General features: G+C 43.7%; 1 protein-coding gene across 1 annotated transcript in view; it reads right to left on the reverse strand.

Moving 5' to 3' along the window:
* The window catches only part of LOC109910942 (ER degradation enhancer, mannosidase alpha-like 2), a 51,022-nt gene that overhangs the window by 25,102 nt on the left and 920 nt on the right, over positions 1–25,000 (reverse strand). The window contains exons 2-6 of the mRNA XM_048608535.1: positions 21,983–22,069; positions 21,044–21,100; positions 8,390–8,493; positions 4,343–4,408; positions 1,592–1,647 (exon numbers count right to left, since the gene is read on the reverse strand). Of these exons, the coding sequence (XP_048464492.1) occupies positions 1,592–1,647; positions 4,343–4,408; positions 8,390–8,493; positions 21,044–21,100; positions 21,983–22,069 (370 nt within the window). The remainder of the gene's footprint in view (positions 1–1,591; positions 1,648–4,342; positions 4,409–8,389; positions 8,494–21,043; positions 21,101–21,982; positions 22,070–25,000) is intronic.

The raw sequence follows: 25,000 nt of genomic DNA on the forward strand, positions 1-25,000 counted from the left end.
CTGGTTCAAATCCCATTACTGTAGCTGGTGGGATTTAAATTGAATTAATAAATATGGAATTGACTGCTAATCTCAATAATGATGATAGTGACACCTGCCATCAGTAGCTGTAAAAACCCATCTGGTTCATTAATGTGCCATGGGAAAGGAAAATCGGTCATCCTTACTCGGTCTGGCCTACAGATACCTAGCAGTGTGGTTAACTCTTACCTGCCCAAGAAAATGTTCAGTTCAAAGGCAATTTGGGGTAATGTTAGATTTGCAAAAGAATGACCACATTCTGTGAAAGAAAATGTGGAAGTGTATTCCTTATGTTGACCCTAACAAAATTTTACAAGGCCACTTCACTCCATCAGGTCTGTTTTTTAACTGCACTTTTCAAAGGAAAAACATCAGAGCGTGTTGAGTCTTTCCCAATATTTATATCCTCTTAGTTCTGATATTATCCTTGCAAATCCTTTTTGCACTTCCTCCAGTGCTTCTACATCCTTTTTATCACGAGACCGGAACTGTTCCATGAGATACAAAGAAAGTCAAACCAAACTCTGAAAGTCTGCGAGTGAACTAGAACCACGAAGCTTACAAGAGCAACATAACTCTCGTAAGAGTGATCAGAGGAGTTTAATATATTTTACTGACTTCATATTGTTACTCTGATGTCACTTATCTTGGGTGGCACAGTCGCTCAGTGGTTAGCACTGCTGCCTCGCAGCACCAGGGACCTGGGTTCGATTCCACCCTCAGGCTGTGTGGACTTTGCACATTCTCCCCATATCTGCGTGGGTTTCCTCTGGGTGCTCCAGCTTCCTCCCACGATCCACAGCTGTGCAGGTTAAGTGGGTTGATCATAGATCATCGAATTCGTACAGTGTGGAAAGAGGCCCTTTGGCTCAAGTCCATACCAACCCTCAGAGCATCCCACCTAGGCCATCACCCTATACCCCACCTAATCCACACATTCCAGAACACTATTGGGCAATTTAGCATGGCTAATCCACCTAGCCTGCACATCTTTGAACTGTGGGAGGAAGCTGGAGCAGATTGGCCATGAGAATTGCCCATAATGTCCAGAGATACGCAGGCTAGGTGGATTAGCCATGGGAAATGCACAGTTACAGGAATAGGGTAGGGACGAGTGGGTCTAGGTGGGATGCCCTTTGGAGGGTCGGTGTGGACAGGATGGACCGAATGGCCTGCTTCCACACTGTAGGGATTCTGTCATTTCATCTATCTTTGACGTACTTTGAGTGTAAGCACAGAAAGCAGGGATCAAAGGTGTGAAAGTTGTTAACAATCTATGGCACGCTATTCTCACAGTGGAATTGTGCAGTGCGACATACCTGAGCACACATACCACATTATCTAACGTGGTGTCTCAATAAATCCTTGGCCATGTTACAGTGGCATGTGTGCGAGTATTCTGATGTTTAAAGTAACAAAACAAATTACAGCAAGGAACAAACTTTCAGGCCAGCCAGCTTGCTGAAAAGGGAGGGAATGGTAATAAGCAATCCAAAAGATTCTCTTGGTTAATCAGATAAAAACATCTGATCAGAACATTAAGCAATGAATAAATAAGCTGTTGATACACCCACCACTGCCTCCACTGCAGGAGAGGTATCACCAACAACCAGCAAAGCAGGACACCTGAGAGAAAACAGAAGGAATTAGAATTAGAACGAGGTTTTATTGTCACGTGTACTCAAGTAACAGGGATACAGGAGTACAGTGAAAACAGTTCACAGCGCCATCTTAGGTAAAGAGTAGAAAACTAAAGAAATAAGTTAAACGTTCAACATTACATTCCTTCTCTAGCCATGGGCCTGCACTCGCTCCAGGCTGGAGTTCAGTTGCACTCCACACACCATCTTGATGGGTCTGAATATTGTAGCCAATATTGGGATGTTAAAATTGAGAGATATTGTAAATTTAGTTGAGGCTAAAGACATTTGTGCAAAACACAAGGAAAACAAAGAAATCACTGATACTGGAATAAGGGGTGATGGGAATTCCCCAATTTGACAGCGAAGAGTCAGTGGGAACATTTCAGTGCTTTATTAAAGCAAAGTTGTAAGACATCTATGCAGAAACCGGGGAAGATTTAGCCTAAATGGGTTGGAAATCTACTGAGACACTGACAGCTTGTCTGCCAACATAATGTTATCACATAAACATTAGCCAGCAACCATCAGAAATGGTAAAGCACGTACACACAGCTGTCATTGTGTCTGGCAAACTGGTCTCAGGAGCTACTTTCATAAGCATTGCTGTTTATGAGTTTGTGTTTCCTAATGTGTTTTGTTTCCTAATGACTTGTGTTGTTATGGATGCTCCACAAGGGGAGGATTGAGAGCTGGCGCTAGTCTAACAAATCCTGTTTTCCCTCGGTTATAAAAAAAATAACAAATTACACTAAAAAATAAACCAAGCTCCTATAAAAGCCTTTGATATTGTGGAAATTTCCCAACACACATCAGGCAACGTGCAACATTGTGTTTACAAAGAGGACCTTGGAACATGGGAGGCCAAGATGGTTGACTGCTCAACTACCAAAGTTGGAGAAGGAGGACTGATACTATTGAAAATCAGAATTAGAAAAATAACACGAAATGAATAGGAGATGGTGGTGGAAGAGGCTAAATATCAGGGAGGGAGAAGAAACATCTCAATTTTAACACAGTGGGGAACAGGGAACGAATGGAGGCCAATGATGACAGGGACTTAAGAGGAGCAAGACTTCGCGCAGGATAGGAGGCAGACAGCAGAGCTTTGGAATGAATTAGCACTTGTGGATAATAGAATTCAGGAGGCCAGCAGAAGTCAGGTAAGGGAGAGTGTTGGCATCAAGATGAGTAACGTGTGGTGGAGGGGCTTGGTAGTTAGTGACTGCGAGGTAGACGGAGTTGCATTGTGCTGCAGAGGAGGAAATGGACAGCCTGGCCACTAAGAAGGATCATTCAATCCTACAGTTAAAATCTGCCATTATGCAGCCAATCAGATGAACAGTGTTTCTGTTTATCTACACAGGGCAAAGATAACAACAAACAATTATTTCAATGACGAACACAGGGCTGAATATGTTTATTTTAAATCAACCTATTTGTTCATCTTATGACACAGCATCGTGGTCATCAGGTGGGACTTGAATCCTGGCCTTCTGAACCAGAGGTAGGGACACTACCAGCTACGTCACAAAGCCCTGGGACTGAATATGTTTGTTTACAGTCACTTATTTATACATTTGTAAAAGCTAAAACAAGAAAGGACAAAATCACTGGTGGTTCAACTGAGGCATTGAAGTGGGCATTGAATGAATATAGGATTAAGCTAATGTGTCAGGAGATGGGGAAGAAGCAGGAGATTGGCATGGTACTCATTTAATGAGCTGGCGCAGGGTGGTTGGGCCGAATGGCCTCCTCCTGTGCCATAACATGTTCTTCTCTCACATCCACTGTCGCACAGAGCAGATCTGCCGATAAATTATGTTAGTCTCCTCGCCTGCTGGGTCAGTAGCATAGGGTTTAACCATACAGAGCAGGAAATCTGCCAATTGGAACCAGAAAACTGGAAAATGCCCAAACTCTGGTGTAACAAATTTGATCTGAAACAACGGCAGAATAAAACCCAAGCTTAGGTAGATAATGACAACAAAAAAAAAATTAGGCAAAGTTGTGATGCCACATTATCCACATTGGCCAGACTCTTAGCCTTAGACTTAATGTAACAAAGAAACAATTGGGATAAAACAGAAGACATTAGAATTCCTGATTCTTCTTCTTCTTCAGAGTGTAGAGGTTACTCTGAGTGGAATCGCAGAGATACCACTAAAGTTGCGAAGTTGGCACCTCAGTATCATGAATAAAGGTCTCCAAGATTTAATTGCATGGCAGAAAAAAAAATCAACAACTGATTGAAGGAGAAATTTGAAGAAAAACAGCATCTTTCAAGCTATGACCATGCTTGCAGTGGGTACGTCTGAGGCTCCAAGTTTAATTGACTGGAATAACTTAATAAAGTTTTTGCTAATCGCGATTACTACCAAATTTCTCTCCAGCCAGATGGTGAAGCAGCAGACCAGAAGTCAAGCTTTATGCAAATTTAGATTTACTTGCAAAGTGAGACATTATAACATGTAAAAATCCTAACTTTACAATCCACTGCCAGGGCTGATAAATATCTGTCTATACTATTTTGATCAAATGTTAAACAAATCAACAGCCCCTAAGGGCAATGCCCCTCAGACGTTGCAACTTTAAAAGGACACTTATTATGTCAATGAATAATTAGCCAATATTTACTGTCCACTGTATACATTTAATTTCTATAATTAACAGTTACTCACTGAAGCGTTTTAACAGTTGTTTCATTGACACCAAGAATGGGTCGTTCAATCTCCAGATCTCGACGACTGTAAATGTGGAGGAGAAGTACGTCATTATTATAAAACAAAGAACTGCGGATGCTAGAGATCTGAAATGCACATAAACACAAATTACAGCAGAAAATCAGCAGCATCTATGGACAGAAAACAGTAAATGTTTAGAGTCCAGTCACGCTTTCTCAGAACCAAGAAGAAGGGTCACCAGACTCAAAATGTTAACACGGTCTTCTCTCCATAGATGCTGCCAGACCTTTCTCCAGCAATTTCTGTTCTTGCTTTTTATAAAAATTTTTATATAAACAGATTTTTTGAAATATTCATAAAATCGCGCAATACCTGTTATAGAGTCGTAGAGTTGTACAGCATGGAAACAGACCCTTCGGTCCAACTTGTCCATGCCAACCAAATATCCTAAATTAATCTAGTCCCATTTACCAGCATTTGGTCCATATCCCTCTAAACCTTTCCTATTCATATACCAATCAGATGCCTTTTAAATGTTGTAATTGTACCAGCCTCCACCACTTCCTCTGCCAGCCCATTCCGTACATGTATCAGCCTCTGCATGAAAAAATTGCCCCTTAGGTCCCTGTCAAATCTTCCCCTCTCACCATAAACCTATGTCCTCTAGTTTTGGGCTTCCCTACCCTGAGGAAAAGACTTTGACTATTCACCCTATCCGTGCCCCTCATAATTTAATAAAACTTCTATAAGGTCAGCCCTCAGCCTCCGATGCCTGGGAGAAAATAGTCCCAGTCTATTCAACCTCTCCCTATAGTTCAAACCGTCCAACCGTGGCAACATCCTTGTACATCTTTTCTGAACTCTTTCAAGATTACCAAATTCTATTCCTTGTTACAATTTTTTGGCCATGCTTTCTGTGATTAATTTTGTCATTGTAAACTGCTAGGTCAACACCTTTGTTCATTTTTCCATATTAAATGTAACTAGAGTCCCAAGTTTCCACCATTATGTGGATCTACAGAGCAAGTCTCTGAGTCCCTCTGTCTCATCATGTTGCAAAGAAAACCAACTGAGCTGAGGGCATTGCCTCAGGTTATTGATCAGGACCAGATGAGAAAATAACCAGTACTTTGGCTCAGTGTTCCCTCTAAGTCCTTCCATCCACGTGGAATAAATTTTGTTACGTGCGCCAATGTAGAGATGGATGCCACATTAGGAACAGAAAACCGGTTTTGTTTTCTTTGTTGCTTCATGGGATGTGGCCGTTGCCGAAAAGGCTAGCATCTGTAGCTTATCCTTAACTGTCCTTGAACAGAGTGGCTTGGTGGCAGTTAATGGTCAACCACACAGCTGTAGGTCTGGATGCCAACCAGGTAAGGATGGCTGATTTCCATCCCAAAAGGACATCAGTGAACTAGATGGGTTTCAATAACAAAATCAATAATAGATTAACGTTCCCCATTACCGACGCTAAATTTCAAAATTTGAAATTAAATTCTGCTGGCTGCCAAGGTGGGACCACCAGTACAAGTCTCCTACACTCCATGTAACTCCTTACCCCACCAAAATATTGGCTGTCTTCTATTCTGCAAAGTCAGAAGTCACACGACACCAGGTTATAGTCCAACAGGTTTATTTGAAATCACCAGCTTTCACAGTGCTACTCCATTGTCAGGTGAAGTTCACAAATGCATGGGAGATGTACATGGGAGCGTTCACTTCACCTGATGAAGGAGCAGCACTCGGAAGCTTGTGATTTCAAATAAACCTGTTGGACCGTAACCTGGTGTCATGTGACTTCTGATTTTGTCCAACCCAATCTAACACCACCACCTCCGCCTCAATTCTGCGTATAGAGGAATCTAGCAAGAGGAATCCACTCCCTGCAAACCTTCCTCCCAAATAGCTGACTCCAGACACGCACACATTTTATCCGGAGACCAGAAATATTCCCTGCGTAGGGAATTACAGGTCCAGGGATAACACAGAAGGACAACTCTACCTTCAGTATTTCTGAAACAAGATACACTCCACCTTCCTGCTCTTCCAGAAGGAGCTACATCTGCAAGTTGAACGGGTCGGAAAGAGTTTATTCTTCAGCTCCCCATGCGTTTGGAATGTAGTTACCTCCTCAGGCAAATGAGTTCATGAGACCAGCTCTGTGTGGAGTAAAACCCCACACCACACAATATCTATTCTAGTTTTTATCAGTGTAGGGTGGATGTGAAATTCCCTCAAATTTTGTTGCATAATCCTCAAATCTACTTCTGTACTTCATTAAATGAACAATTGCACGGTAACATTTATAGGAATGGTCAACTGGAAGCTTGTCATCTGTAAAAGCTTTGTTCTCGTATTAGAGATTTGAGCTGGACACTATTTTGTTGATATATACATTTCCCATGCATGTGTGAATAAATGTTCAAACTTTCATAGAATCCCTACAGTGTGGAACTAGGCCCTTCAGCCCAACAAGTCCACACTGACCCACACAACATCCCACCCAGACCCATCCCCCTATAAACCCACCCAACCTACACATCCCTGAACACTATGGGCAATTTAGCATGGCCAATCCACCTAGCTTTCTTTTTCTAATGCCTAATTTTCTACAGAAATCCTGAATGTCCCTCCCACCTCAGCACTATACAAATTAGTCATGTAGCTCTGAACTTGTATTGGCAGCCCATCCTCATCCCAGCAAGAAATCACTTTTTGCACTCATCCCAAACTACGCTTCAGTAGAAGCAGATCTTTTTGTACCATGTGCACAAACAACAGATTGCATATACAATGTTTTGATTGACTCATGAATCATTTACCCTCTCATCATCAGAAAGGGTCTAGGCCCGAAACGTCAGCCTCTCTGCTCCTATGATACTGTCTTTTCCAGAGTTTGGAAACACTGCACCTCACTTGTATGATCCTGACTTGCAAGATTGCATATAGCAATGAGAGTCAAGGAACTGTTCGAGCATGTGGGGCATCACAGGCAGAGATCAAATTGCATTGAACACCCTAAAAATCTAAATATAAAACCTTCCAGCAGGGTGTTGTACCAGTGTTCAGGAGTATAAACCCCAGTTAATTTTCTCCTGGGTATTGTAAAGGCATTATCCAGATTGAGATCAGGAATTCAGCGCACAGATTTGAGATGACACCTGGGATTTAATGGTTTGCTTGTCTCATCAACTTTCTGAATAATTTTATGAACAGGGAAGACATAATTTAAGCATTAAAACGTATTGTGCTTTTTCGCAAGGAATAGGTTAATAGTGAGCATTACAATTGACTTTTTTTTTCATCCGTTCACAGGATGAGGGCGTCACTGGCTAGGCAGCATTTATTGCCCATCCCTAATTACCCAGAGGGCAGTTAAGAGTCAACCACATTGCTGTGGGTCTGGAGTCACATGTAGGCCAGACCAGGTAAGGAAGGCAGTTTCCTTCCCTAAAGGACATGAGTGAACCAGATGGGTTTTTCCCTCTGTCAGCAATGGATTCATGATCATTAGACCATCAATTCCAGATTTTTGAAGTAAATTCAAATTCTACCATCTGCCCTTGCGGCATTTGAACTGGGTCCCCTGAACATTATTTGGGTCTCTGGATCATACTACTAGGCCATCACCTCCACCTTAGTGTAATGCAGAGTGTAGGGAGGGGTAAAATAAACAGTATTGGTTTCTCTGTATTGAAAAGTACCTACTGCAGCTGGGAGTGTGAATATGTAATGATGTAACTGGATATTATTATTATTCATAGGAATATTCGATTGGAAATTTGCATCTGTAAAAATTGTATGAAAACCTTTGTTCTTATCATAAAGATTTGAGCTGAACACCATTTTCTTGTTATGTATACCTCCCAAGCATGCATAAATGTTTAAACAAAGGGACCTGAATCTCGTCTAGTCTAAGAGGAGATAAAGGGTTAAATTCATCCTTCCTAGTCAGCATTTTAATATACTTTTTAAAGACAATAGCATCGCTCCAGGGCTAGATCCAAGCCTAGATCGAACAACCTTACATAAAACAGTCTCTACCTGTTGTATGAGTTGACAAAGAGGTGAAGGTTCTCCTGGTTGATGTCCTGGGAAATATGCAGCCGATAGGTCTGGATCAATTCCAAGTTTGTTTCCAGCTCCTCCTATCAGGACAACGGTTTAAGGAGAAGGAGAAAATACGGGAAAAAAAAAAAACAGGTTATCCTTGGGAAAATGAAACTGCAGTGAGCAACAAACAACAAGATGGTGCTGGGCACTTTCCTGCACCAAACTGCTCACTGTTTACTGATATCCCATGCTCCTGGTGAAGATCACTAAATCAGATCCCCACACTACAGCTTGCTGTGTACAGCTCAAGAACCATGTTTCCTAGGATCCGACAGTGAATTCTCTTTGACAGTACAACATGAGGTGTACAGTGCTTTGGCAATTCCTACCATTATGAAAGCTCTATATATTGTACTTTGTGAGTGTTAAATTCACCAAGTCTTTCATATAAAATGACAAAAGATATAGAAACCAAAAGAGTGAGAAGGTGAGAGACCGTCAAAATATCTCAACAACAGCGAGTGTATAGAACATGAAGGTAATTGTTGGATGGCATAAAGTATTGCAATTACAATGAAACTGTGATATATCATAGTCATAGAATCCCTACAATGTGGAAGCAGGCCATTCGGCCCATCAAGTCCACACCGACCCTCCAAAGAGCATCCCACTCAGACCAATCCCCCTATCTCTGTAACCCTGCATTTTCCATGACTAATCCATCTAATCTACACATCCCTGGACACTATGGGCAATTTAGCATGGCCAATCCACTTAATCTGCACATCTTTGGACTGTGGGAGGAAACCAGAGCACCCAGAAACCCACGCAGACACAGGGAGAACGTGCAAACCCCACACAGACAATTGGCGGAGGCTGGAATCGAACTCGGGTTCCTGGCGCTGTGAGGCAGCAGTGCTAACCACTGAACCACCGTGCCACCCTTGGTCAGATTAATCATAATTCCAGTTATGATGAAATCATCAGCCAGTCCTGCCAGCAGAATATTGGAATTCATTGAGCAATGCCCATGAGAAGCCGAGCTTTCACACAGGCTATGCTGGATTAGCTGAACTTGAAAACAGGCAATATCGCATCAGCTGCTTCGTTACACTGCTCGTGGTTGTCTGGTGTGAACAATAGGTGCCTAAAAAGGAAAAGCTTGAATAGATTTCAATTTAAGAGAAAAAGGCAGAAAGAATCATAGAATCCCTACAGTGTGGAAACAGGCCCTTCGGCCCAACAAGTCCACACTGACCCTCAAAGTATCTCACCCAGACCCATCCCCTATAACCCACCTAATCTACACATCCCTGAACACAATGGGCAATTTAGCATGGCCAATCCACCTAACCTGCACATCTTTGGACTGTGGGAGGCAACCAGAGCACCTGGGGAAAACCCACGCAGACACAGGGAGAACAAGCAAACTCCACACAGACAGACAGTTGCCAGAAGGTGGAATCGAACCCGGGTCCCTGGTGCTGTGAGGCAGCAGTGCTAACCACTGAGCCACCGTGCTGCCAAGGAGACAAAGATTTGGAGCATTTTCCAATGAAATTCCTGAAACCTTCTTTTGAAGGTGTAACCCGCTCAAGCTGTAGTCTGGTTGCCTTCAGTGCAGAAAGCGACTGGGGAATGTAAATTTATTGAACTTTCGGTGGGAAATGCTCCAAGTCTTTTTGTCTTTTCTCTTAAACTGTAACCTGTCCAAAAGACAGAAAGACTCAACACATTTCCATTCAAGACCCCGATCTTGTACTTCTTGCTGCAATTCTACAGGACTTTGTTGAGACCACACCTGGAATATTGTGTGCAGTTCTGGTTTCCTTATCTGAGAAAGGACGTTCATGATGTAAAGGGAGTGCAGCAAAGGTTTACTAGACTGACTCTTAGGATGGCACAACTGACATACACAAGGTGAGGTTGAATCAGTTAAGGTTATATTTGTCGGCTTTCAGAAGAATGAGAGGGGAATCTCATAGATGCATATAAAATTCTAACAGGACTAGATGCAAGAGAGTGTTCCCAATAGAAGAGGAGTTCAGAACCAGGGGTCACAGTCCATTTAGGACTGAGATGAGTAATTTCTTCACCCAGAGAGTACTGAGCCTGTGGAATTCGCTACACAGAAAGGGTTGGAGGCCAAAACACTATGATTTCAGGAAGGAGTTGGTTATTGCAACTAGGGCTATCCTAGAATCCCTACAGTGTAGAAACAGGCCCTCCGGCCCAACAAGTCCACACGGACCCTCAGAGCATCCCATCCAGACCCATTCCCCCTGTAACCCACCTAATCTACATATCCCTGAACAATATGGACAATTTAGCATGGCCAATCCACCTAACCTGCACATCTTTGGACTGTGGGAAGAAACCGGAGCATCCGGAGGAAACCCACACAGACCCTGGGAGAATGTGCAAACTCCACACAGACCGTTGCCAGGGGATGAAATCGAACCTGGGTCCCTAGCGCTGTGAGGCAGCAGTGCTAACCACTGAGCCACCGTGCCGCTAAAATGATAGAACAGGCTATTGAGTCAGATGATCAGCCATGATCATACTGAATGGTGGGGCAGGCTTGAAGGGCCGAATGGGCTACTCCTGGTCCTATTTTCTATGTTTTTGTTCCTTATTCACTTCCCCATTGGCGAGGTGGTGTGGTTACTACTTCAGGGCCACATTGCAAGGGTGGACTTGAATTTCACAGGGATTCCTGTGCATTTCAACTTATCAGCATCTCAATTCTAGCATGAGCATTTTATGTCATTTATCTTTGATGCATCCCTCACAAATACGGTATATCCCAGATTGCCAGGATCATATATGTACTCTTACAATCACTTGCCCTACGTATTATACTGGGCACACCTGTCCATGCAAACAAAGGCAAAGTAGATACTGAAAATCTAACATAAAGGATGGAAAATGCTGGGAACATACAGCAAGCTAGCAGCAGTTCTCGAGAAACAGGATTAACTGTTTCAGATCAACGTGTTTTTGTCACATTGTTGTAATGAAAGGGCACAGACCCAAAGTGTTAATTTTCTCTCATTCCTTGAATGCTGCCTGATCTGCTGTGTTCCCAGAGTTTTCTGCTTTTATTTAAAGGACATCGTTGAGCGAGTTGTTCACAATCTGTTGAAATTAAAGAACTTTATCTTAAAGCAGAAGGTGATGGGGGGATAACACAGTATGGAGCTGGATGAACACAGCAGGCCAGGCAGCATCAGAGGAGCAGGAAAGTTGATGTTTTGCGTCTGGAGCCTTCTTCAGAAATGGGGGAGGGGAAGGGGTCTCTGAAATAAATAGAGAGAGGGGGAGGCGATGATAGAAGGTGGATAGAGGAGCAGATAGGAGGAGAGAAGACAGACAGGTCAAGGAGGTGGGGATGAAGCCAGTAAAGGTGAGTGTAGGTAGGGAGTTGGGATGGGGGTTGGTTAGTGAGGAGAGAGAGGCAGGTAGGTGGGAGGGAAGACGGACAGGTCAAGGAGGCGGGGATGAAGCTAGTAGATAGGAAGTGGGGATGGGCGTTGGTCAGTGAGGTGGGAGAAAAGACAGACAGGTCAAGGAGCCAGGGACAAGAGGGGCTGGTCTTGGGATGAGGTCAGGGGTGGGGAGATTGAGGTGATGGGGGGAGGTGTTAGCCTCGTGGTATTATCACTGGACTGTTAATCCAGAGACCCAGACAATATTCTGGGGGCCTGGGTTCAAATCCCAGGGCAGATGGTGGAATTTGAATTCAATAAAATGTCTGGAATTAAGAATCTAATGATGATCGTGAATCCATTGTCAGAAAAACCCATTAGGTTCACTTATTTTCTGAAGAAGGGCCTAGGCCCGAAACATCAGCCTTCCTGCTCCTCTGATGCTGCTTGGACTGCTGTGTTCATCCAGCTCTACACCTTGTTATCTCAGAAAATCTCAGGGATTTGTTTGTAATAATCTCCCAGTTGACTGTTAGCCCCTTTGATCGTCTCATGTCTTCAAAAGAAGCACTAATTAGAACAGTACAGCACAGTACAGGCCCTTCGGCCCATGAATTACCCAATTCAGACCTAAAATCACTTCAGCTCTCCTTCTGCAAGGATCTGTCAAATAGGCTTTTGTCAGTATTCTCCTCACAAACCTGGTCCATCACACCCCACTTGAAATTATACGCATTTTGTCCCTTTTAAATACAGAAGTAGGTTCAGAGGAAGTTTCAAACTGCAGAAAACCACAAGAATAACAGATTTGCTTAAGCAACACAATAAGGAAGTCATTTCCAGATTTTAATGGACTGGTTTATAGATCCTGAGGGGTAAAAGACCAAATTATTAATTCCCATTTGTGCAACTGAGCCTCTGTTTTGAAATCAAACACAAAAGATTGAGGTATAATTCACAATAATATAAGCCAGGCAGATCATCTGCTTGTGTCTTTGGAATTATTTAATAAGTTTTCTGTTAATTGCTTAATGTGCTGGCGGGTGGATTGTCACCTAACAATGTTATAGAGTCAGAGTTATACAGCAGGGAAACAAACCCTTCGGTCCAACCTGTCCATGCCAACCAGATATCCTAAATAAATCTAGACCCATTTGCCAGCATTTGGCCCACATCCCTCTAAACCCTTCCTATTCATATACCCATCCAGATGCCTTTTAAATGTTGTAATTGTACCAGCTTCCACCACTTCCTCTGGCAGCTCATTCCATACACGCACCACCCTCTGCAATGAAAAAGTTGCTCCTTAGGTCCCTTTTAAACCTTTCCATTCTCACATTAAACGTAGTTTGGACTCCCGCACCCCAGGAAAAGATCTTGTCTATTTACCCTATCCACACCCTCGTGATTTTATAAACATCTATAAAGCCACCCCTCAGCCTCTGACGTTCCAGGGAGGATAGCCTAGTATATTCAGCCTCTCCCTATAACTCAAGCCCTCCAACCCTGGCAACATCCTTGTAAATCTTTTCTGAACCCTTTCAAGTTTCACAACATCCTTCCTATAGCAGGGAGACCAGAATTGCAAGCAAGTATTCCAAAAGTGGCCTAATCAATGTCCTGTACAGCTGCAAAGTGACCTCCCAACTCCTACACTCAATGCACTGACCAATAAAGGCAAGCATACCAAATGCCTTCTTCACTATCCTGTCTACCTGCAACTCAACTTTCAAGGAACTATGAACCTGCACTCCAAGATCTCTTTGTTCAGCAACACTCCCCAGGGTCTTACCATTGATTTGCCTCTCCAAAATGCAGAACGTCACATTTATCTAAATTAAACTCCATCTGCCACTCCTCAACCCATTGGCCCATCTGATCAAGGTCCCAACGTACTCTGAGGTAACCTTCCACACCGTCCACTGCACCTCCAATTTTGGTATTAGCTGCAAACTTACTAACCATACCTCCTATGTTCACATCCAAAATCATTTGTATAAATGACAAAAAGTAGTGGACCCAGCACCAATCCCTGTGGCACACCACTGGTCACAGGCCTTCAGTCTGAAAAGCAACCCTTCCCCACCAACTTTTGTCTCCTACCTTCAAGCCAGTTCTGTATCCAAATGGCCAGTTCTCCCTTATATTCCATGTGATCTAACCTTGCTAACCAGTCTACCATGAGGAACCTTGTCAAACGCCATACTGAAGTCCATATAGATCACGTCCACCACTCTGCCCTCATCAATCCTCTTTGTTACTTCTTCAAAAAACTTAATCAAGTTAGTGAGACACGATTTCCCACGCACAAAGCCATGTTGAGTATCCCTAATCAGTCCTTGCTTTTTCAAATGCACGTAAATTCTGTTCCTCAGGATTCCCTCCAACAGCTTGCCCTCCACCAATGTCAGGCTCACCGGTCTATAGTTCCCTGGCTTTGCCTTACCACCTTTCTTAAATAGTGATACCAAGTTAGCCAACCTCCAGTCTTCCGGAACCTCACCTGTGGCTATCGATGATATGGATATCTCACTTCCCAGTGTTCTATGGTACACCTGATCAGGTCCTGGGGATTCATCCACCTTTATGCATTTTAAGCCATCCAGCACCTCCTACTCTGTAAGATGGACATTTTTCAAGATGTCGCTATTTATTTCCCCTTGTTCTCTATCCACCATATCCTTCTCCACAGTAAACACTGATGCAAAATAGTCCTTTATATATCCCCCATCTTCTGTGGTTTCACACATAGGCAGCCTCGTTGATTTTTAAGGGGCCCTATTCTCTCCCTAGTTAACCTTTTGTCCTTGATGTATTTGTAGAATCCCTTTGATTCTCCTTAACCCTGTTTGCCAAAGGTATTTCATGTTCCCTTTTAGCCCTCCTAATGTCTGTTTAAAATCATCATAATTGTTCACTTTCTTGGCTATCAGGAGCTAGCAACGTTTCTACTGTTATCGTTTTCTGGTACCATTACCTCCAAACCAATTGTCTGTCTCTGCACATTCCATGGTCATTCCCTCTCTCCATGCACCACTGTTCCTGTTTAATCACTGCATTCCACTCCATCACAGACCTACCTTTTGCTTTTCCCCTTTCCCCTCAAGTCTGCACTGAGTTGTTTTGCCTCCTTTATTCTTTCGTGGGATGACAGCCAGGACTTCATACCCATCCACAATTGCCCCTTGAAATGAGTGGCTTGCTGTCAGACCATTTCATAGGGCAGTTAAGAGTCAACCACATTGCCATGGATCTGCAGCACCAGCAAAGTAAGGAGGACAGATATCCTTCCCAAAATAACATGAGTGAACTACATTTTGTTTTGCAATAAATCGACGGTCACAATGTCTGAGATTTGTTTCCAATTGTAGGCCTTTTCATTAACTGAATTGAAATTCCACCAGCTGCCAGGGTGGGACTTGAACCTGTGTCCCGAGCAGTAGCCTGAGCCTCTCCAATCCGACTCCAGTGACATCATTCTCATGCATTCCCCCAACCCCCAGCTCCCGTCTCTCAATCTCTGACACTTTTCGGCTCTGATCAAAGATCATTGACCGGAAAATGTCAACTGCCCACAGATGCAGCCTGATCTTCTGCAAGTTTACTGTGTGCTGGGCTGTGTGTCCACATCTGTGTGTGTGTGCGCGTCCACGTCTGTCTGTGTGTGTGTGTGTGTGTGTCTGCGTGTCCGAGTCCGTGTGTGTGTGCGCACCCATGTGTGAAGTGTTCATGTAAATATGAGGCATGTGCGTGCAAGTAATGCATGCACATATGTTTGTATGTGATGTGTTTTTCTGTGTGTCCACAGTGTATGTGTGCTGTGTACTTGTATGTGTGGTATGTATATAACATGTGTGTGTTCATGTGCCATTTGTGGTGGGTGTGTGCACACATATGATATGTGCTTGCGTGTGTCTGTGCAATCTCCACCAGAGCATGTGCTCCTGCATGCATCTCAACCATGGTGACCTTGGACCGATTAATGTAACATTCGGAGCAAAATCTGGCTCAAACAAATACCATGCCAAAGGGGTTTAGCTATTCATCATTAAGTTAACTTCAGCTTGGTGAGCCAGCTTACTCCCATCGATGTCCTCTCCATTTCTCCCAGCAAAAAATTGTCGCGGCTTTCTCAAAGTTCAGCATAAACTGACTGTGAATAAAACTGAAAATTTCTTTCTGTACTTGGAGTGTTAGTTGGTGAGAGGCACAGAAAAGGAGTTCTGCAGGCTGGTTTTCTGCTAAGCCTCTCACTGCCATTAAACGTCAGCAGACAATACTGCAACCAATCCCCACGAACTCTATAGGATACTGAATCAGAAGCAGTTCTTCAGAATGATTCATGCCACTAGGGATTGTGTTGAGACTAATTTAAGTCACTTCATTTACAAAAGTGAAGTGATGCTGTACTGTTAGACATCAGCCTCAGCTGGAATAAATTGCACCAATTCGGAACTCCATGCATTGAGCTGGGTGAGATTTATCAGAACACTATCAGGAATGAAGAATATCAATTATGAGAATCTCAGAATCTAAGACAGAGTAGAAGATGACCATTCAGCCCATTGTGTCCTCACCAGCTCTCCAATTAAGCATTTCACTTTAGAATTCCTACTGTGTGGAAGCAGGCCATTCAGCCCATCAAGTCCATACTGACCCTCCAAACAGCATCCCAAGCAGAAACACCCCACCTACCCTATCCCCATAACCCCACGTTTCCCATGGCTAACCCACCTAGCCTGCACATCCCTGGACACTATGGGCAATCTAACATGGCCTATCCTCCTAACCTGCACATCTTTGGACTGTGGGAGGAAACCGGAGTACCCACAGGAAACCCACGCAGGCATGAGGAGAATGTACAAACTCCACACTCAAAGAGTGGAATCAAACCCGGGTCCCTGGCACTATATAGCTTGCAGTGCTAACCACTGAGCCACTTTGTGCCATTCTCCTGCCTTCTCCCCGTAAACCTACACAACTTCCTTTACAGATTACAATCCAATTCTCTTCTGGACGCTTCAGGTCAATTTGCCCTCTGCCACACCCTCAGGCAGTGTGTTTCAGACTGTAGATGTAATGGTAACCTTACATTAGCAATCCAGAAACCTTAATTAATGTTCCAGGGACATGGGTTCAATTTCCAACATGACAGATGGCGAAATTTGAATTCAATTAAAAATCTGGAGTATAAAGTGAGCACAATGTCAAACATGTAAATGCTCTTAATTGTCATAAAAAATGTTCTGGTTCACTAATGTCCTTTCAAGAATGGAACCTGCCATCCTTACCTGGTCCTGACCCATAGCAGTTTGGCTGACACAAAACTGTCCTTGAGCATGTCTCATGTCACTTCTGCTTCTTTTACTAATCACTGTAAATCTGTTCCCTCACATTTGTGAAACAGAACACCCTTCACAAGCAGAAACAGCTTCTCCCTCTCCACTCTGTTCAGGTACCTCAGGAAGGTAACAGCTCAATCAAATTTCTTCTCAGTCTTCTTTTGTCCAAGGAAAACAGTCCCAACTTCTCAAATCTATCTTCATAGCTCAAGTTCCTCATTCCTGAAACCATTTTTCTGAGAGTTTCTTTTGCAAACTCCTTCCTAAGAGACATTGGAGAAGCTGGGACTGTCCAATGTCAGAGCAGAGAAGATTAAGGGAACATTTAGGAGAGGTGTTCAATGTTATGAAATGTTTTGATAGAGTAAATAAGGTAAAGTAAGCAGAGGAGACAGGGAATCACAGAACGGTTACAGCATAGAAATAGGCCAGAGTTTACGTTTCGGGTCCGGTGACCCTTCCTCAGAACCGGGCTGCCATGGGTCACCGGACCCGAAACGTTAACTCTGATTTCTCTTCACAGATGCTGCCAGACCTGCTGAGCTTTCCCAGCAACTTTTGTTTTTGTTTCCGATTTACAGCACCCGCAGTCCTTTCAGTTTTAATACAGCACTTCAAGAGTCTGTCAAAGTGTTTTTTTTAAAAATGTCATGGGGATTTCTGCCTCCACCATCCTTTCAGGCAGTAAGTTCCAGTATCCCACAGTGAAAAAAATTACTGATCCCTGACTCCCCAACCATTCTACAAATAACTTGAAATCTATTTCCCTGTTTATTGACCTTTCTGCTAACGAAAATGTCTTATTCAGTCTATTCACTTCCTAATACTTTCACGCACCTCCATTAAATATCCCCCTAGGATCCTTTGATTCAAAAAGATCAACACCAGACTATCCAATCTTTCCTCACAGCTAAAATCTCCCATTGCTGGCAACCTACTTATTTCCTCTGTATCTTCTTGTGTGATCATTTCCTTCCCGTAATGCAGTGACCAGAACTGCACACAGGAGTCTAGCTGAGGTCAAATGAGTAACTGACATAGTTCTGGCATCGCTCAGCCAACACCCCTCCCTAAGTCAGCTCCAAATCTCCCATGAGCAAATCCCCGCTCCCTGTGAGCCAGCACCCAACTCATTCCCAGGGCTCAAAGTATTTTGCTGCTGATGGTGACAGTGTGGGGAATTAGATTATCACATTTGCAGACCATGCCTACACCATCACCACAGCAACAGCCTCATCAATATCTCCAAAAGCTTCACTGTAATGTCTTAGCTATTTTGCTCTGCAACATGCTGAGGGAAAATAACTGTATTTAACGTCCACAATTACATAATGTGTAATCAGGGAGTTAAGGGGAAAGCATAAATCGGATTGCAGCAGTAATCCCAACTAATACAGTGAGTAAACAACTTCAATTTACACAACAATAACAACTTGCATTCATGGCAAACTTTAACATGACAAAACATCCCCAATCCCTTCACAACAAATTTGACATTGAGCTGCACAAGGACATATTGGGTCAGGTGAGCAAAGTGGGTAGGTTTCAAAGAGTATCTTAAAGGTGGAAGAGAGGATAGGGGTGGGGGAACAGAGAGGTTTAGGTGAACATTCCTGAGCTTGGAGCCTAGGTATCAATGTCCCTCCAATACCTTTTCCTGCTGTGCCAACCTCCAAGGTCCCCACACAACAGCAGCTCCTAGAATTGGAAGCCAATGCCTCGACAACGCAGATCAGAGTGTGTGCAACTTCCGAGTGGCTGCGCAACTCAGAGGGAACATTACAAGACAACTGCAGGCATGTCATCCAAAGGCTTAGCTGTTAAAATCACCGATGCACATGAGGCCAGAATGAGAGGAGCGCGGATACCGTGGAGGGCTGTGGGACTGGAGGAGAAATGGAAAGGTGAGGCCATTGAGGAATCTGAATACAGGGATGAGAGTGTCATAATCAAAATGTTGCTCGACTCAGAACCAATATAAGTCAGCAAGAGCAGGGTAATGGATGAGCGAGTCAGGAGATGGAAGCAGAGTTCTGAAAAGCCTCAATTTTATGGAGGTTAGACCATGGAAAGTCATCCAGGAAAGCATTATTTTTCTATTCATTTGTTCAATGTGGGCATCACTGGTTGGCCAGCATTTATTGCTCGTCCCTAGTTGCCCCTTGAGAAGGTGGTGGTGAGCTGTCTTCTTGACCAACTGCAGTCCCCCAGCTGTGGGTTGACCCACAATGCCCTTAGGGAGGGAATTCCAGGATTTTGGCCCAGCAACAGTGAAGGAACGGTGATATATTCCCAAGTCAGGATGGCTAGTGGCTTGGAGGGGAACTTGGAAGTGGTGGTCCTCCCATGTATCTGCTGCCCTTGTCCTTCTAGATGGAAGTAGTCGTGGGTTTGGAAGGTGTTGTCTGACAATCTTTGGTGAATTTCTGCAGTGCATCTTGTAGATAGTACACACTGCTGCTACTGAGCGTCAGTGGCGGAGGGAGTGAATGCTTGTGGGTGTAGTGCCAATCAAGCGGGCTGCTTTGTCCTGGATGGTGTTCAAGCTTCTGGAGTGTTAGCTAGTTATCACTTCTACACGTGACAAAGACATTGACTGAGTTTTAGCAGATGAGCTGAGCCACGGTGCAGCTGGATGATGCTATGGAGAAGAAAATGGGGCTGTCTTCATGATGGCAAAGATTGGCGGGTAGAACTTCTTCTCAGGATCAGAGACTGTATCAAAGTTGCAGACTGCTTGGGGTTTACTCTCATGATTGCTAGGGGAGGAATGCAGCTGGGAGCTAGGGAACTGCACGTGTAGTAAAACAATTGTTTCAGTCTTCGCAACATTCAACTGACTATTTCTGCTGCTCCAGAACTAAATGTCAGCAAAGCCGTTTATTTAATTTAAAGTCAGTGGAGGGGCTCAGAGGAGGTGTTAGCGAGATAAAGCTGGTTGTTATCAGCACCGGCGTGCAGACTAGCTTTGTGGTTTTTGGACAGTGTTGCCAAGGGGGGCTGCATGTCAGTGAGAAATGGGATCGGAATCCTGACTGTGTGGGAACAGAATGCCATTGCATGTGATTCTCAGCCAGGATGGGAAGGATAAAACTGGAATCAGGGGTGTGAGCGCTGACCCAGTCAGATGATCATGGAGAGACAGTGGAGAAAGACGGTGGGTGTAACTGTGTCAAAGGCTGCAGACAGGCCATTAAAAGGCGAGGAGCATTACTTAACTTTAACCACAGTCTCTTTGATGAGACTGGAAGATGGAAATCTGTCTGTGCCATTCCAGGAAAGATGGGCACAAATTTCGGAAGCCGAAATGTTCAAGGAGCTTACACAGAAGCAGAAAAAAAAAACAGAAACTGGGAGCAAGAGGAGGCCATTCGGCCCTTCGAGTCTGTACTGTTACTCAGTACAACTATGGCTGATCCTTTGTCTCGATGCCATACTCCCACTTTTTCCCCATACCCTGGATGCCTTTAAGATCTCAAAATTTATCCATCTCTTTCTTGTACATAACCAGTGACTTGGCAGATAATTCCACAAGTTCACTACCTTCCGAGTGAAGAAACGTTCCCTCATTACAGCTCTAAATGGTCCATCCCATATCTGGACTCTGTGTACCCCAGTTCCAAGCTTCGCAATCAGGGGAAACCGTCCTCTCTGCACCCAGTCTGTCCAATCCCACCCAGAAAAGGGAGGTTGGTGATGGAGTTGCATATTGCAAGAGTGGAGGAGTCCAGGGTTGGATAGGAGCAGATTTGACAGACAGGGGGACAGATTTTGAGGACAGAGAATCATTAACAACATCCACTAAGGCCAGTTGACTGAAGGGAACAGGATGTGGAGTCCCATTCAGCAAAGTGCATTAAATAGCTTCAACTCACGCTACTGAAGTGATGAGCCAGTACAATATCATCCAGGTTAGTAGTCCATCCTGAAAGCTGGAAAAACAAATAAGAGGCTGATTATTCCTTCAAGAAAGAAAATATGCAGCTCCTCCAATAAACAGGTGGCACCAGCAACAGAAGATTCATCAATCCACCAGAGCCGAAGTATTTCCAATCCTTTTCATCCCAGATTTCTATTGAAATCACCACTTCATGTTGTGAAGCTCATAGGTATTGACGGCAGTATCAGTGGGCAATTAAGAGCTGTCCAATACTGTGAGTATGCACAGAAATGACAGGCTGTTCAACTGAAATAAATGCATCCCAACAAGGACCAATTCGACCCTCATGGCATACCTCCAAAAAGAAATACTACCAATCAGGAGTGGGCTAAACAAACCAGACACAGTCAATACATGTAACCAATGTCCCTGTAGCCTATTTGTCAGAGCTGTGTAATTAGTCTCATAGGGCTCTCGTGACACAATGGTAGTGTGGCTATCTCTGGGCCAGGAGGCCTGGGTTCCAGTCCCAACTGTTCTAGAGGCATGTCATAAAATAGGTAGATTAAAAATACTATGCAATTGGTCCCACTGCCCTTGCTTATTCCCCACGGCCATGTAAATGCCATTCTTTCAAGTACTCAGCTGAAACTATTCAGTGCTGTGCTACAATCTGAAATCCCCTGACCATCCCGTGTCAGGGTGGACTGTGCCCCTCTCACCTCGATAGTTAGTCAACACTCTGCACGCCAAAATTCACTAAGGCTCAATGTGAGGGCTCTTGAGTTGAACAGTGAAGATATTGGAAGGCAACTAATGTTGAGGGGAATCAAATCTCAGCAAAATGCGTCCGTTGTGAATCCAGTTAGGAAAAGGAGAGGAAATATTGGCAAGTAATTTCCCGTAGAACAATTAAAGGTATAGTCCTACTTACCTTCGATGCAGCCCAGTCCATCCAGCCCTTAGCACACGGGTCAATGTTGATAAGGACCAGTCCCTCAACAAGATTTTGGTGATTCAGCTGCGCACAAAAACAAGAACAGTTAATAATATCAACATCAATTCAAAACAAGATCGGACATGCTGCACTGTATCTTGTCTATCAGCTGTGGCTCAGTTAGTCATACTCATGTTTCAGAGCCAGAGGATCAAGTGTTGAAGTTGCACTCCAGTGACAAGATCCAGACAGATATTGCCAGTGCAACAGCCAGGGGAGGCTGCACTGTTGGAGTGCCATTGTTCAGATATCAACTCAGGGCTACATTTCCTTATTAGGTAGGCAAAATATCCGATTGTATGAATGCAGAGAGCAGCAGGGAGTTCTACAAAGGATCCTGTTCAATGTTTACAACTTAACCAACGTTGGGAGGACTGTGCAGCAGGTCAGGCTCACAAGGAGGAATGTGCAAGTGAGGATCAGTGTGATACAAACTTGAAAGCGTTGTGAACCACAAACAGGATGGTGTAAAACATTGAAAGAACACAGATTAGAAAGGATGCAGAAAAGATTTACGAGTGTGTTGCCAGGATTGGAGTGTTTGAGCCAAAGGGAGAGGCTGAATAGGCTGAGGCTATTTTCCCTGGAGTGTTGGAGGCTGAGGGGTAACCTTATAGAGGTTTATAAAATCATGAGGGGCATGGATAAGGTGAATAGCCAAATCTTTTCCTCAGGGTAGGGGAGTCCAAAACTAGAGGGCATAGCTTTAAGGTGAGAGGGAAAAGATATAAAAGGGACTTAAGGGGCAACTTTTCCACACAGAGGGTAATGCGTGTATACAATGAGCTGCCACAGAAAGTGGTGGAGGTTGATACAATTACAACATGTAAAAGACATCTGGATGAGTATATAAATAAGAAGAGTTTCGAGGAATATGGGCCAAATGCTGGCAAACAAGACTAGATTAATTTATGATATCTGGCCGGCTTGGACGAGTTGGCCCAAAGGGTCTGTTTCATTCTATCAGCAAGTCATAGAGTTGAAAGGACAAGTGACAGATAAAATTTAATGTAGAGAAATGTGAAGTGATTCATTTTAGTAGGAAGAGCAGAGATAGAATAGAATAGAAAGGGTACAATGCTAATGTGGGTGCAAAAGCAGAGGGACCTGAGTGTATACGTGTACAAAGCACCGAAGGTAGCAGCACTAGGTGAGACAGTATTTAATTAAGCAAATAGCACCCTGTGTTTTAGCAATAGCAGCATGGAGCAGTCTTGAGAATTAAATAACTCTGCTTAGTGAAATTTATTGGAAGGCAATTAGTGTCAGGGGAACCATATTAAGAAAGAGATCAGATTGTGAATTCTTTCAAGTCTCAAGGAGAACATATTTCTGGTCAATACCAAATTAGTGTAGAAGTTTAGCATGAGCAATTTCTTGTCTCATTCCCTTTATTATTACATTAGATGCTCCGACCTTTTGTAAAAGATTCCTTCCACTTGCCTGCTGTTTCTCTCCCTGAATTGCAACATGGAGGTTTGCTCAAATAGACTGTGGGTGGGAGAATGGGGAAACACCAATTTACCCTATCTCTGCCCCGGCCTCCTGATTAATGTGGCTACAGGGTTACAAAAAATTCACCTTTATGTTGGTAAATGGGGCTCGAACAGAGAGGAGACAATAAATGGCTCAATCTGCCTATTCAACAACAACTTGCAGGAATATAATGTCTGTCGTGTAGCAAAACCATTCCAAAGTGCTTCGCAATGTCAACACTGGGAAAAATTTCTTGTATTTTTGCAGCACTTTTTATGACTATCAGGTGTCTCAAAGTACTTTACAGCCAATGGAGTACTTCTTGAAATGTAGTTAGTCTAGTAATGTAGGAAACGTAGCAGCCAATTTGCACTCAGTAAATTCACATAGAGGCAAGATGATAATGAGCAGAGTTTTGTTTGTGATGTTGATTGAGGGATCAGTGGGGCTAGCTCCCCTTCTCTTCAAAATAATGTGGTGGGATCTTCTACGTACCCAAGAGACAAATGGGGGCCTCGGCTTAATGCCTCAAATGTAATACAGTATCTCTGACAGTGCAGGACTGGAGTCAGCTTGGACTTTTGTGGCCTGCAGTTGGACTTGAACCCAGAACCATGTGATTCAGAAGCCACAAATTTAACTACAGCTACCACAGGAGGCTGACACAAGTCAAAGGGGGAAAGATCAGGGCAGATGTGAGAAGCAAGTTTTAAGGAGAACCTTGAAAGAGGAGAAGTGGTGAAAATCCAGAGCTTAGGGACCTCTTTTTTTAAAACCAGGTGTTTCTGTTGTTATTCCTGTGAATTTTCTAGGCTGTGCATCGGGCTAACAAATCCTTGCTGCCAACCCAGATGCCAATGATTCTTACAATTAATTCTGACTATTCTTGTCCTGGAAATAATTTATTTAAACATTCAGATTCTGGAATCTTGTAAATTTCCTTTCCCTCATAGGAAGGAGAGGGTGGCACGGTGGCTCAGTGGTTAGCACTGCTACCTCACAGCGCCAAGGTACCAGGTTCGATTCTAGCCCTGGGTCTGTATCTGTGTGGAGTCTGCACATTCTCCCCGCATCTGCAGGAGCTTCCACCGGGTGCTCTGGTTTCCTCCCACAGTCCAAAGACGTGCAGGTTAGGTGGGCATGCCATGCTAAATTGCCCCATAGTGTCCAATGCTGATGAAATATCTCATAGCCGTGTCAGGGTGAAGCCATGGACTCCAGGCAAACCTCTCCTCTGGATCAAACTGATCAATGAGGATAAGGAATACGCAAGATATCAATTGAAAGGAAGATAAAAGGAGAAAATTATGATCAGGCAGTTGGTGCTTGCATGTTTTTTCAAGTTATAACATGGCGATGGACTTGAGATGTTTCAGGGGCTCACTTCAAAATGTCAGTTACTGCCCAGAACCTGGAGTCACCTAATTACAGCCAACTTGCTTATAAATTGGATCCTCTTCATGCATGTTTTACACTGGT

Source organism: Rhincodon typus, chromosome 19, assembly GCF_021869965.1.
Source record: "Rhincodon typus isolate 14 chromosome 19, sRhiTyp1.1, whole genome shotgun sequence".
Taxonomy (NCBI): Eukaryota; Metazoa; Chordata; class Chondrichthyes; order Orectolobiformes; family Rhincodontidae; genus Rhincodon; species Rhincodon typus.